At 39.7% G+C, this 15265-nt stretch overlaps 1 protein-coding gene across 20 annotated transcripts in view; it reads right to left on the bottom strand.

Annotated features, from left to right (window-relative positions):
• The window catches only part of ROBO2 (roundabout guidance receptor 2), a 1716380-nt gene that overhangs the window by 599889 nt on the left and 1101226 nt on the right, over positions 1-15265 (bottom strand). Inside the window, exon 1 of one of the 20 annotated variants that reach the window (XM_086675718.1) lies at positions 7678-8590. The exons of 18 other annotated variants lie outside the window; for them this stretch is intronic. In XM_086675718.1, coding sequence (XP_086531844.1) covers positions 7678-7738 — 61 coding nt within the window. In that variant the 5' untranslated portion in view covers positions 7739-8590. Of the gene's footprint in view, positions 1-7677; positions 8591-15265 lie in introns of those variants that run through there. One more of the 20 variants, XM_086675725.1, reaches the window with a different exon arrangement.

A 15265-nucleotide genomic window follows, 5' to 3' on the forward strand; every position in this document is an offset into this window, starting at 1 on the left:
ATAGGGGCACCTGGGTGGCTCAGTTAGTTAAGCATCAGACTTTGTCTCAGGTCATGATCTCATGGTTCATGAGTTCGAGGCCCTCATCAGGCTCTGTGCTGACAGCTCAGAGCCTGGAGACTGCTTCAGATTCTTTGGCTCCATCTCTCCATGCTTCTCTCTCTTTCTCTCTCCCTCAAAAATAAATAACCATTAAAATAATAAAATAAATAAAATAAAGATTAAAAAACACAGCAGTATTAGTGTGGGCTTTGGGGGGAGAGTGACCGTGAGAACTACCACGACAGAAAATATTCTTGGTTAGATAGATGGTCAAATCTATATCTTCTGCCAGGTGAAAAGCAGAATATTGAATCACCAGAAATAATGATGTCACTTGTGTCAAAATACTCATGCTTGATAACTCTTTTTCTGTCTCTCACTAGACACACATGCACAGGTGCCCACACACAGACTCCAAAATAAATAAATAAACCTTGTTCAAATGGTAAATGTTTCATGTGTTGAGGAGGACACGAAAATAAGCATCTCAAAAGACTCCATAAGCACATTTTCATTTATTCAACAAATATTTGAATATCTCGTATGTGTCATCCAGTGCTCCAGGCACTGGAGGAACATTATTAAACATGACAGACAAAACTAAGTGTCTGCCCTAGAAGCTCAAAGAGTCAGACGATAAATAAACATTTCTAACTATCTATTGTTGGGAGAAAATTCTCCATGTGCAAGATTTCTGCACATCTTGCTAGCAGAGCCACTAATACTTTTATTAAAAACTATCTTTTCAAGTATACTTAGATACCAAATAGTCTTCTGAATTTGAGATGGACTCTCTTTTTTTTTTTAATTTTTTTTAACGTTTATTTATTTTGAGACAGAGAGAGACAGAGCATGAACGGGGGAGGGGCAGAGAGAGAGGGAGACACAGAACCAGAAGCAGGCTCCAGGCTCTGAGCCATCAGCCCAGAGCCCGACGCGGGGCTCGAACTCACGGAACGTGACCTGAGCTGAAGTCGGACCCTTAACCGACTGAGCCACCCAGGCGCCCCTGAGATGGACTCTCTTAAGAGCAGAAGGCAGATATGCTTATTATCCAATATAGTCAAAACAATATCTTCCTCTGAGGCAAAGGTTAGGCAGTGTGCTTATTGTCTGTTATAAACTATCTGGGTTCCCAAGATCAGGGTCCCTCAACTGTAAGGCTAACCCACTATGTGTGCGTAATCTCTCTGGGCCCCGCTATACCGCTTCCAAGGCACTTCAGGGGCAAGGTAAATTGAAACAAACATAATATCATGCTACTCGCTATGGGATGACTAATGAACTCCATCACCTCTGACCCAGAAGTCTCATTTCTTCCCCCAGCATTCATGATGTTGTGGCAGCCTAACTTCTTAGCTTGCGGGTAGGGTAGGTGTCAGTCCCTTTATCATTGTTTACACACACACACACACACACACACACACACACACACACATACACACACACACTTCCAGGAGGTAATAAGTGCTATGAAAAAAATTAAGACAGGTAAAGGAGGAAGCCCGATAGTCTTTTAAGGGAAGTAATTTTAGACAGGAATGCCCATATTTCTGAAGAGATGTTATTGGATAGGGACTTATTAGATCAATTGAAAGATTTACCCAGGCAAAAATCCATGGAAGTATATTTCTGTTAGAAGAAAGAATGAATGCAAAAGCCCTGAGTCAGAAACAGAACATTAAAAAGAAAAGTTTTAAATACAGGTGGGGAGTGTGAGCAGATGAGGGCAGAGAGGCAGAGAGGGGCCTGAATAGTCTTGTAAACCATTGTGAAGAGTTGTGAGTAGAAGCCATTACATGGTTCTAGGCAAGGAGCTGCCATTACATGCTTTTAAAAGGTCCCTTTGTCTAGTGTGGAAAACTAATTTGCATGGGGCTAAGGTGTGGGGAATAGAGGAACAAGAATGGGAGGTGGAAAATCATTTATCAAACTATTGCAATAGTCCAGTTTTTGACCAGGACGGTAGTGGTTAAAGCAGTAAGAAATGTTTAGTATCTAATTATTTGAAAATGCATCAAAACAATATAATGGATGGTGGGGGCGCCTGGGTGGCGCAGTCGGTTAAGCGTCCGACTTCAACCAGGTCACGATCTCGCGGTCCGTGAGTTCGAGCCCCGCGTCAGGCTCTGGGCTGATGGCTCAGAGCCTGGAGCCTGTTTCCGATTCTGTGTCTCCCTCTCTCTCTGCCCCTCCCCCGTTCATGCTCTGTCTCTCTCTGTCCCAAAAATAAATAAACGATGAAAAAAAAAAAAAAAACAATATAATGGATGGGATGGTGGATAGATTAAATAGGTGATGGGTACTAAGCAGTGCACTTGTGATGAGCACAGGGTAATATATGGAAGTGGTGAATTACTGTATTGTACACTTGAAACTAATATAACACTGTATGTTAACTAAATGGAGTTAAAATGTAAACTTTAAAAAATATATAATGGATGCTTAGAAGAATAGATGAATGGATAAGTATGTGGTAATCAAGTACAGTAAAATAATGCTAGAATCTAGGAGAATGTTCACTATAGACTTCTTTCAGCTTTGCTGTATATTTGAAAATGCTTAAATGTTGTGGGAAAATCACGAACATACATAAAATCATTGGTATCAGGATATATTTCAAAGGGTTTACTAGCAAGTTGGATATGGACTATGAGGATAAGTCAAGAATGACTTCTAGTTTTCGGTCATGAAAATCTCTATGAATAGTGATGCCATTAACTCAGCTGGAAATGAGAAGCAGATTCTATCATCAGCTTGAGTCTGATATTTTTTTTAAGTGAGATATAATTGACATATAACATGATATTAGTTTTAGGTGTACAACATAATGATTTGACATCTGTGTATTTTGCAAAATGATGACCACAGTAAGTCCACTTACCATCTAAGTGTGACATATGCTTATTAGATATCAAGCAAAAATGTCAAGTAGTCAGCTGGATACGTCAAACACTGTTCCAGGCACTATATTCCTTCACACAATGATTGCAGCAATTTGAGAAGTATCAGCATTAAGATGGATTTCAAACCCATGTGACTAGGGACACCTGGGTGATTAAGTCAGTTAAATGTCTGACCTTTGATTTCGGCCTAGGTCATGATCTCATGGTTCATGAGTTCAAGCCACACATCAGGCTCTACACTGACAGTGTGAGGCCAGCTTGAGACTCCCTCCCTCCCTCTCTCTCTCACTGCTCCTCCCTCCACCCATGTGCGCATGGACACGCTAGCTTGCTCTCTTTCTCTCTCTCAAAATGAATAAACTAAAAAAAAAAAAATGAAACCCACGTGATTAGATAAAACTTCTTAAGAATGAGGTGCAAATGGACAAGAAAACACTAACTACTGAGGCCTAGGTTATCCCAACACAGTTTTGAATTAGAAATAGGTATCGGGTGAATATACCATACTTTAGATAGTATATTAGGTCTCTGTTATGGTAATACATATACGGAAACATTGAAAAAGTTGATGGGAATTTCCCTTTGAAAGACTTTATGTAAGTATTCATTCATGCTTTATTCAATAATTTAAAGAAAGAAGAAAATCTATATTAATATTAATGTATTGATAGGTTCATAGGTCTATACTGGGATACACTATAAGAAACATAACAATATTTTCCTTTAAAAATAAATCTATAAAATGGCAGTCTGTAAATTTCCATTGTCTGAACACAGATCAGTAGACTTCCGTTTGTCTAACTGGAGAAAGACTGGTTCTATGCAAAATAAGTTTGCATAAAGGTATAGAGTATTGCAAAAGAAAAGTGTTGGTCAATACCCCAATTGGATATATCCAAAAGTAAAACACTATTAATATATCTACTTTAAAGGCAGATTTTTCTAAATTGTCATTCAAGAAACATATCTTCTTCACTCTTCAAATGTAAATGTTTCTCTAATTCTTTCCACCTGGTCCAAAAAAAAAAGGGGGGGGGGGGGGAGAAAGAACGGAAGGAAGGGAGGGAGGAGAAAGAAGAAGTGGAAGAGGAAGAGGAGGGTCAAGACAAGTAGTTGAAGAGGGGAAGAAGAGAAATAAATAAAAGGAGATCTTTTCACTAAAACCCTTCAAAAACTAAATCATACATTGGAGGTAACTGTACCTCCTACAGACTGCAGGAACTACTAAAGCAGCTATTATTAGACATACACATTCCACATAACTAAGTTCCTCTCATTACAGTATATGTATCCCAATATGTGTACAATGTGCTTACAAATCAATATCTTTATTGTCAAAGATGCTATTTTATAGAAGCTGCTCAAGGATGAGATGACCAGAATTATTATTATTATTTTGTATAATCATGGCTTTTTTTTTTTCTTTTAAGATACTCTGTTTTGATGTTCTAAGAAATCTTTTTGGTTTAAGGTCCACAGGTTGCCTAGAATCAAAGGTTATTCAAACAAAGCCAATTCAAAGTGATATCACTACATAGTTGTAAGAACAAATTTCAGGTTATTTATAGGCAGTTTAAGTTCTGAAGTGGACTACATATTGCTATGATAATGCGCCCATTACTAAAAGAAACACTTTAGCAAAATGTATGAGATTATGCATCTACACTCTGCATGCACATTATCTTTTTCTCCCCAAATATCATGTGTGCCATTTTCATTTAAGAATATAAGATAAGAACGTTAAGAATTAAAGATAAGAACATTATTCTTATTTTGAAAACATCTTTTCACAAGGTAAAATTACTGAATTGACACAATGCACGGGCGATGGATGTAATTAAAAAGCATTGTGGTAATTTATGTCTGTTCCCTGTAAATGGCTATAAAACCACAGTCTCACTTAAAAATAAAGAAAATCTGGAGAACAAAAGCTAAACGTGATACATATTCTCCTATGGAACAGTAAAGAAAAATATGCATGCCATTCATTATTCTGTATCAAATAAGAAAACCTTCATTTACAACCCAAATAGAAAAGTTTGTCTGTAGCTCTCAACTAACTTAATGTTTATTCTCTATGGATTCCTACAGACACAGGATACTGAAAAATCATAAATAATATTAGCACATATCTTCTATGAGGAGGCAAAACTCTAACATTTTTCACATACTATAAAAATGCACATATAAATAACCTACCAAGCAAATTTCAATGCAAATCTATGTATCATTTGTCACTGAATAAAATTAATTTCTGTGTCTAGCACGAGGATAGTCAGTATATCTTTGAAATGGTACAAGCTTCTCTAAATTTGAAATTCATGGGGAGAATAAGCACACACTTCTAAGAAGGATAATAAGTAAATAGAAATCATAGAATCCTGGAAGAGAAAGAGCTTAGAGATCTTACAAACCAACCCACTCATTATATATGTGAGCACTCAGTCCCAGTGTGTTGAAATAGCCTAGAGGGCAGTGTTGTCTACATCCCAAATTTTCAACACTCCCCACGGAGAAGCTGTCATCATTCTGGAGTAAACCAAAGACAATCCAATGTCAAATGTATGCTCTATGTACTCATTCAGTAAGTGTCCACAGCTTCCTTTGCTTCTGGAGTAGTAGATGTTAAACATAAAAACTAGTTTCACAAACAAACAAACAAACAAACAAAAACAAACCAAAAATTACCATTACCTTTTCAACTTGTCAACACTGCACATATTTCACTACATTGCCATGAATTTTGCTGCATAATTGTGGCCTAGACATAAATTTTCCCCTTACCCTATAATATTAAATCAGAACAAAGGTCCTAGGCGTGTCTCTGGGACATGAGGGAGGGGTGAGGAAGGGGGAGAAGGAAGAGAAGAAGGGAGGCAGGATGGGAGGGAGGGAGGGAAGGAAGGAGAGAAACGATGTCTTGCTACTGCTGTTCCAGCAAGCTGGTTAATTGCATTTGTTTCATATATCTCCAAACACCCTGGTACATTAATTACATTCTGTAACACCAAGCTCTTCTGATTCCCTCTGTCACTTCCACTGAGCAATTTAATTGTATTCCTCTTAGCTACACACTAATTCCAAAAGAGAAAAAAACAACTTGGTGATGATTCTATAGTCTAACATATAGTTTATGCATGCATTTCTGGTATTGAAATATGTAAATTCATGGTTTATGAGGACATATTACCCAAAAAGTTATATCAAAGTCTTCTTATCAGGATAATCCAACACACTTGGGAGAAATACGTAAACCTTTTGGTTAGGTCAACCTAAATGTATCGTAAAGGTAAATGTATTGAAAAAGAAAATGCATGGTGAATGATCAGGTAGGACTATAGATACTGTCACAGTGTGATTCATAATGATTAATTCCTAAACATCTACTACTTAGAAGGAAAAAAAGAAAAAGCAGTGTGCCCACATGAATGCCTCGCCTACTATCGCTGGGGGCAAAAGTACTCATGTAGTCCATGATTGAAAACAGCCACTTGACAGTAGGTAAACTCATCTGTACTGCCTCATGTTTATAGAAAGCCTTCCTGTTTTGAGTCTGATACGCTGGGTTCTGTGCAGCAGCAGCTGCCTGGAACAAAGTTAGCTCCTACAGGCGGGCACAAATAGGCAGTGTCCCAAATAATGAATTCGTCCACAATGCAAATGCTGGAGGAAAGTTTATGTAGCAACAAGCTACTATGATGGCTCAAATATCTGGACCAATTCACAGATTCTTTACAAGTACAATTATTGCAAATCTAAAGTACTACAATCCACATTTAAAAAAAAACAAACACGCTCCAGTCTTCTCTTTACACATATCCTTTCTATCAATTTAAAAACTGAAGACCCTAGAAGGTTAATACCAAATGTTCTTTCAACTTCTTATGAACTAACAAAAAAAGCATGTTAATGATTACTTCCACTCATCATTCAAAAGAGCTAAAGAAAGGATTTTGCAATCCTCCCACAAGAAACTGACATCCTGTGAAAATATCCCAGGAAACCATATCTGAACAAAAGACAGGAGAATCAGAGGCAGACTGCTGTCTGCTTGACAGACTGACTCAACCCAGAGGGAGACACCTACAGTACCTGTTTCAGATCCCCATTGTGTTTGCCACTGGGGACTGAGCTGAGTGTTCTGTGCCCGCAGCCAGCCCTGAGCTTATGTTTCCCCCCTTCCTGGAGCCTCGCCCAGTCTTACTTTTGACAGTTTTCTCCCTGTGATCTAAATTCTTGATTCTGATTTCACACTAGAAGAGCACTCACCAGCATACAAGTGATACACATCGATCCCTGAGATACCATGCCTCAAATTCCTAACCCACCGAACCTTCATTCAAGTGTCTATTACTATTTTTCTTTACTTGAATTTCTAAGCCAAAGTTCAGATCCAAGAACAAACACCAAATAGCTGTAGGCACAAGAGTATTCCAGAGATTTACTGTAATATTCCTTTTTCTAACAAAACTAAGAGCCCATTATTTATTATGCAACTCCTCCATTAATTAAGCACATTGCAATAATAACAACAATAGGTGACTACTAACGCCTTCCACTTGCAGCAGTTGAGAAACAAAGACTTAAAATCTCTGCCCCCCAAAAGTCCCGGTGCCTGACCAAAAGGGACTAATAGACACAATGTCATTTTATTGATGGCCCACAACTCATTCAGAAATAAATGGGCTTTCTGGGGGGTGGGAGGAGGATAAAAGTATTTTTAACTTACCATCAACCCGAACATATAAAAATCCACAGAGCAGTAGTTGTGTAAACATCAGCCGACTCATTTTGACATATTAAAAAGGATCCAGATTGTTTTAAGAAACCAATCCCAGAGAGCAAACGTACAAAAATAAGTATCAAAAAAAGAGGTAGGTCCAAAGTTTAGACTTTCCTAGATGCTAATTAAAGTCAAGAAGAGCAAATCGCAAGATCAGAAGGGGTTAGGGGAGAGGTCTCGAATGGGGCACATTTAGCTCCATCCAAATTAACAGAGGGCACTCCAAAGGCTGCTGTATTTCCACACTCTGGCTTCCTAAATTCCCACAAATTCAGCCCAGCCGGAGGGATTATTCAAGTGTGTCTAACCCTCTGTCCTCAGGCTCCATTGCCTTCCAAAGCCAAGTTCTTTCTTCAGCAGTCAAGAAGATGAAGAGGGAGGAAAAAGACCTAATTCCTAGAAAGTGTTCCACAAACTTGCCAGCGCGCTGCCGAAACACCATTGGCCTGCCTACTGGTTTTCCTTGCCCGGTCTCCTTCTCGGTAGCCGCTCCACGTCCAGAGTTTTTTCACTTAACTTCCATAATAAGGATGTGTCAAAGCAACACTTTGCAGGCGGCCCGACTTGGCGGGCCTCTCCCTCGCAGCCTCGCTGCCTCCCTCCACCACTCCCGCTCCAGAAAGAGGCAAAGGGAAATCAGGGCGACTCGGGTGGAGAATCCGAACTCCTACGTGGTGGGGCTGCAAGGGAGGGAGGGGACGAGGGGCAGGGCTGAGGCAGCGGCCACCCTCGCGGTGCCGCCTGAGAGCGACGGTGAACCCGGGCGGCCGCGGGCGACCGCCGAGCGGGGCGAGCGAGCCCAGAAGCCCGGGAGCGGGCGCGAAAGGGAGCGCGCAGTCCAGCCGCCCGCCCCGGTGCAGCCGTCAGTCCCTCCGCTGCAGCCGCCGCCGCCGCCGCTGCTCCCGCGGCCCCGCAGCAGAGCGTCCGCCTCCTCCAGCAGCTGCCGAGGGTGGAAGGACTTAGAGGAGGGAAGGCGAGGAGGCGGGAGGGGTGGGGAGGAACGAAAGCTGCTAGGAGTCTGCCCCGGGGAGGGGGGCAGGGGTGACGCGGGGGTGCGCTGAGCTTTCCACCTCCAGAGTCCGCCACCCGCACGTGCAGGGGGCGCCAGCCCGCTGGGCAGTCGGGGGGGAGCAGGGGAGGGGAGCCGAGATTCCTCGGGGGGCGGAAATTAACAAATTTGGAGCCCGAGCCACCCGTCAACTCCTTCCCCCTCTCCGCGCCTCCTGCCCGGGGCGGGGATAGGTGGGCTCTAGTCCCCGGCTCCTCGCGGCGTCCCGTTTAATGGGCAGGTAATTTTCTCGGTGAGTGATTCCATGGAAGCCCTTCCTAATTATTCATCCCTCCGTCTGCCCGAGATGCACGCGCTTTCTGGAAAAAGATCATCCTCCAGGACCCAGGGCGCAGCCTCATTACCGGTTAAAATCACACAAACACTCACTCTTCACCTTTTAGCAAAATGAGAAGCTGGGCGGGAGGGAGAAAAGGAAAGGAAACAAAATATAACCACCTTTCGAAGCGGAAAGGTTCTGTGTGGGTGCTTCCTATGTCGTTAAAAAAGCACAAGAAAAAGAAGGGGGGGGGGTTTGAACAGAAATCTGTAGCCTCTACCGGCTTGTTTTAGCCAAGATCTATGGCCCCCTGAGGAATCCCCGGGGGAAGAAGGGAGGGGAAGGGTGGCATCCCCTCTTATGTTACTCAGTTGCCTTATGACCCCGCAAAGATGAGTTTGACGCGGGTTTGTGGCATGCAAGGAGTTCAGCAGAAGATGCTTAGGATGGGGAGAGGGGATCAGAGAGCTGGGGGCGAGAGGTGTACTCGAAGCCCTTATCCCACAGAGACTGGCAACTCTGAAAGGAAATTTCGGAAAACACAGGATGGAGGAAAGCTGAAAACCCACTGAGCTAAAAGAAGCTCAAAAAGAGCCGAATTTCAGCCCAAAGATGTCAGACCCTGAAAATTAAGGCAAAAAACACCAAGTCAATGCCATCAGGACCGGGGATGATTAAGGAAGGCCACGTTGGATCAAAGGGATGCCAGTGTCTGCGGTGCCCCCGGTGTGGCCGGTGTGGCCAGGCCCACGTGTGATCACAGGCTCACTGGTAGCTGTTTGATGCCTGTTCCGGTGATTAGAAGGCGGGTTATGGGAACTCGACGCAGGTCCCCGAGCCCTGCTAAATGCTGGATAGTGAGTCTTTAGTTCCCCCTACTGGAAAATATTAGGAAAGAGGCTCTCTGAGGCCGTTTCAGGCCTTTTGTTTGGTGGATACATTTTGGCGTTGCCACTTAATTCAGCTCTCCTTTGCCTGTTACGGACGTGATATTGTGTGTTTCAAATAAAGGGTCAGCGACGCTTAAGCAATTAGGAGAGCTCTTGTGGCACCTCAGCATGCTTGAAAATTATGGTGATGAAATAGTCTTGCAAAAAATAAAACAAACCACTTTTCTTGTGAAGCACTAAGAGTAATTTCAGGACACTTTCGATCTACGTTATTTAGTTGTAAAAAAAAAAAGTGCATTAATGTGCTGAAGTTAAATCACTGGAATCTTCACAGTAAGGATTCTGACTGTGTTATTGTCTTACCACTCTCTGAAAGAAAGGCTAAACGTGCACATCTTTGTGGTTTTGTTTTTCTTTTCTTTTTGTTTTTTTTTTTCCCCCCAAAGGGCCAAGACTAAATTAATACCCCAGTCTTGGAAAACCTCAAAATTCATTGGAGTAAAATTTCGTATTTATCTGAATACTGAAAAATAATTGATATTTTTTAAACTTGTATTTTAAAACATTTTGACAAAGATTTAGCTTAAGGGATTATAAAGTCTACCTCAATCCTCTGAAAATACTATACCCCCCCACACACAATTTCTATCTAAATCTAATTTCCTTACATGACCACAACAAAAATACTCTGAAAATAGAGTCTTCCTAATAACATAATACAGAAATTAACAAAAGACAAAGATTTAAAGCCCTTAAGTTTTAGCATAGGTCTCAGAAAGGAAGGCATTGGAACATTTCACCTGGAAGAGTTTTCTCATGGCTATCAATTTATAGGACAAAAGATAGATTCCATTTTATACTTGATAGACTCACCATGTATAGATGCTTTTCCTTAAGTGATCTATAAAATCACTCAGAGGCAGAAAGGGTGTGTGTGGGAAGAAGGGGGGGATAGGTTGGAGGAGAATGACCTACCATTTACTATTGTCCTCTGGGGCAGAAAAGTGTGGCCTCATGTCTCATAGAAAGTTGTCCTTGTGTAGAATATGACAAATAAGCTCATAGAGAGGAAAGGCTTACTTAAAGGAAATCGCTCTGGTTATATTTACTTGGCCAAGCATCATCATTTTGCATTCATAATACTTTATCTACTCCTAGTGTCAAGACACTGATTTCAGTCTTGTGCCACTTTTTGCTATAAATTACCTACATTATGTAATAATGATATCTATGACAAAGGAATTTGGAGTCCATGTTTTCATAAGTGGTATTTTTTATTTATTTTTAAATTTTTGTTAATGTTTATTCACACAGAGACAGAGACAGAGTGCGAGTGGGGGAGGGACAGAGAGAGAGGGAGACAGAATCCAAAGCAGGCTCCAGGCTCCTAGCTGTCAGTACAGAGCCTGATGTGGGGCTAGAACTCATGTATGGAGATCATGACCTGAGCTAAATAAAGTCGGAGGCTTAACCACTGAGCCACCCAGGCGCCCCTCATAAGTGATACTTTAAAAGAATGTTTTGTCGGGGTGCCTGGGTGGCCCAGTGGGTTAAACGTCCAACTCTTGGTTTCAGCTCAGGTCATGATCTCAAAGTTTGTGAGTTTGAGCAGCTTCAGCTCTCAGCTGACAGTGCAGAGCCTGCATGGGAGTCTCTCTCTCTGTCCCTCCCCCAGTCCCCCCCACCAACCCCCACATGCATGCTCTTTCTCTCTCTCTCTCTCAAAATAAAGAAGCCTTAAAAAAATAAAAGACTTTTTGTCAGTATCTCGTTTGATATTAAATGTGACTAAGGAAAACTGATGACATTTTTAAAGAATCTCATACCAAGTAATGGTTTAAGATTATGACCAAAACTCTTACACTGTCAATAGCAGTGAGAGTCAGCAGACAGAAATGTCGTATGGACAACATTAAGTCCAAAGGGAACAAAGACATCTCCTTCTTGGAGATTTGATAAGATCTGTATTAGAGAAATCTGTGTATTTCAATTAAATTTAGCACACCTCTAGTGAGCACTGTCTATGGAAAAAATAATAATTTCTCACTCTAATTTTTTCTTAAAATAAAGGAAAATCTTTAAATTTTTTTTTTCAACGTTTATTTATTTTTGGGACAGAGAGAGACAGAGCATGAACGGGGGAGGGGCAGAGAGAGAGGGAGACACAGAATCGGAAACAGGCTCCAGGCTCTGAGCCATCAGCCCAGAGCCTGACGCGGGGCTCGAACTCACGGACCGCGAGATCGTGACCTGGCTGAAGTCGGACGCCTAACCGACTGCGCCACCCAGGCTCCCCTAAAGGAAAATCTTTAAAACTTAAACATTCTACTAGAAATTGGAAGTTCAATTTTAGCGGTGCTTTAGCTACAAAAACATTTTTTAAAGGTTTGCAGTAAGACGTAAACTAGAAGTGGCTTAGAACAAGGAAGAGAGTTTAGAACAAGGAAGAGAGTTAGAACCAAATCAGAGAGTTTAAAATACAGAAGATGAAGCGGCCTTTTGGTTTCAGTATCTTTCCAAATACAAATTGCTTCTTCATCTCTAAACAAGCAGCTGAGTAGAGAAGTGTACATGGAAATCTAGGCTCCTTTTATGTAAAACTTGGAATGGTATTATTATGTACTCAAAATGTGCCTACCAGATAAATATACATTTTAATACAACTAAAGACAACTGTGTGTAAGAGACTATAATTAACCCTAATTTGGGTGAGGTGATCAAATGGCCTTCTTTGTGATTGTTCTTCTAAGTTGGCATCATAGAGAACCATAAAATACTCATCTGAAGGCAAGCTGCACAATATATGATGCAAAATATTAAATATTTCTTTTCCATATGAGATTCTTTAAAAATGTGGTGTGAGTGGAAAAAAAAAACATTTTATTTTTTTTACTCTTTCCAACATACTCTTTTTATTATAATTGTAAGATAGTATATATAGGCAAATCAAACGTTTGATCCATGATGATAATTTTCATATCTGCCACCATGTGGTGAGCACTGACTCTATGTCAGGGATTTTTCTAGCTTTAAAAAATTCATTACAGTGTTTAATTCCTATAAAAGTTTTATTATGTGGTTGATATTATTCCTATGTGCAGATGAGAATACTGAAGATTAGATATCTAACCCAAGTTAATAAAAGATACAATATTCCTTTGAATCCAGAACCAACCATATAATTAATGCTAAGTGTTAGGCTATGTTTCCTAAGATTAATTGGAGATACTTTCCACATTATAGAAACACTTTAGTAAATTGCCTTGATAAATTTAAGAAAATCCCTGATGTACCAAAAATATAGAAATATGTAATCAGTTTTTGTTTTCAAAGTTACAGAATTTTTAAAGCCAAGAGATAACCATTTGTTATCTGTTCAGTTTCAATTTTTCTATATAAGATTGTCTTACCATATTATACAGAAACACCACATTTAGGGTTGTTATCTACAAAAAGATACGAGACAATTAAAGTAAGCAGAGTATTAGAAATCCAGATCAGAAAAGGATGACTCATTCCTTCCTATGTTATTTTTTTTATTATACTCTACCTTGTTCGAAAAGTGAACAAAGGGCGCTTAAATAAATTAAATATTGGTCTTCTGAAATATGTTCAGGGTATCTAATTTCAATCAATTCATTTTCAAGTTTTCATCAATACTCTTATATATTTAATAAGTCTACCTACATATGTATCTTTTGATGGACAGTACTTTGGGCGCATTACTTGTAGTTATTAAAATATTCTACTTTTAGAAATCTGGAATTTAAGTTGACTAAAATATAGCAATCTTTCATAAAAATAAAGTGTTTCCTGCCAAATACCATCACTTGTGATCAAGAAGAATTTTTTTCTTTCTTTAGAATTAAAGTCAGTTTGGAAAATCATTTCCTGTCTTGATTGAAAAGTTGATTGACACTTTCAAATTTAGAGCTCTTGAATAAATAAAATGCTACAGTAATTGTAACTTGAGGCATAATTTCTCTAACTGCATACACCTTAAAATTTGGATTTTTTTAAAAACATATAAAAAAACATCTCAGAGTTCATTGACAAAAATTATATCTTCAGGGTACCTGTGTGACTCAGTTGGTGAAGCATCCGACTTCAGCTCAGGTCATGATCTCATAGTTTGTGAGTTCAAGCCCTACATCAAGCTCTCTGCTATGAGAGCAGCCCATTTCAGATCCTCTGTCTCCCTCTCTCTCTGCCCCTCCTCACTCTTGTATTATATTTTAAAATATAATAAAAGAGTTTGAAAATATATATCTTTATAATATCAGTACTCCACATTCTGCAGTTGCCCATCTCTCTCCCTGCCTCCATTTTAGTAATGTCTAAAACTTAACCTCTACCCAAGTGAGAAAGTACCAAAGACAATAACCTCGACCTTAGATTAGAAAAGTGCTTTTTATAAATAAGCAAAGTTGTCAACCTCACAACCTCACTATAAGTGCACATCTCTCTGTGTCCTCCAACCATGACAGGCTACGTTTTGTATGTGTGCATGGTCTTTTTGTGCTCCGTATTTTATTATCTCTATTTAAAGCTTTTGAGTTCTTATTTTAGTATATAGCCTAATTTCGATGACATTAAGTAATACACTTTTTGCTATTTTTACATCACAATATCATGAACCAGAGAAAATCCCTTTGATTCTTTGCCAAACTATTTCAAGTCCATCTGCTCCAATCTGGGCCTTGTATAATTGAAATTTACCAATGCATAACTGTAATCCTAACAAGGAAGATTTTTAAAATCCAAAACAGAATTTCTGTTGTTCTTACAAAGAAGGGTTTATCAAAGATGGGAGAAGAAGCTTATCATACCTATAGGTCTCAGATTTTTACGTTATCTGCTCTCCGAGTGTCTTTTAGACATACTTAACAATGGATTCCTCAGATTCAAAAGAAGTTCCTTATTCTCCTTTACAATAATATCATGGAATTAATCCAAGGGCACGTGTAATCCAATTGAACTGCCTATGTTTCTATCATACAGAAGAACTAAATCTGTTTGGGAGCAGATTCTGATTTTCTTCCAATCACCAAATTATCTTATTCTGCCTGATAAAATAACTTCTTACTGCCTTTGGAGTACTTGAAGTCCTTCTTTTCACAATGATTACTAGAGTTTTGGTTGTTAGATAACAACAGGAAGTCTAGATAATATAATTTTGCTTAAAAACATGAGAGATGTAAATACACATTCTCTTCCTTAAGTGATAAAGTGAAATCTATGGACAAAATCACCATGATCCAAGTTTATAGACAAAGCTGCAAATCAAAGAATAATAATGACATATACAGTACCTCA

This window comes from Puma concolor, chromosome C2, assembly GCF_028749965.1.
Source record: "Puma concolor isolate L17-30 chromosome C2, mPumCon1.1.hap2, whole genome shotgun sequence".
In the NCBI taxonomy this organism is placed as follows: domain Eukaryota; kingdom Metazoa; phylum Chordata; class Mammalia; order Carnivora; family Felidae; genus Puma; species Puma concolor.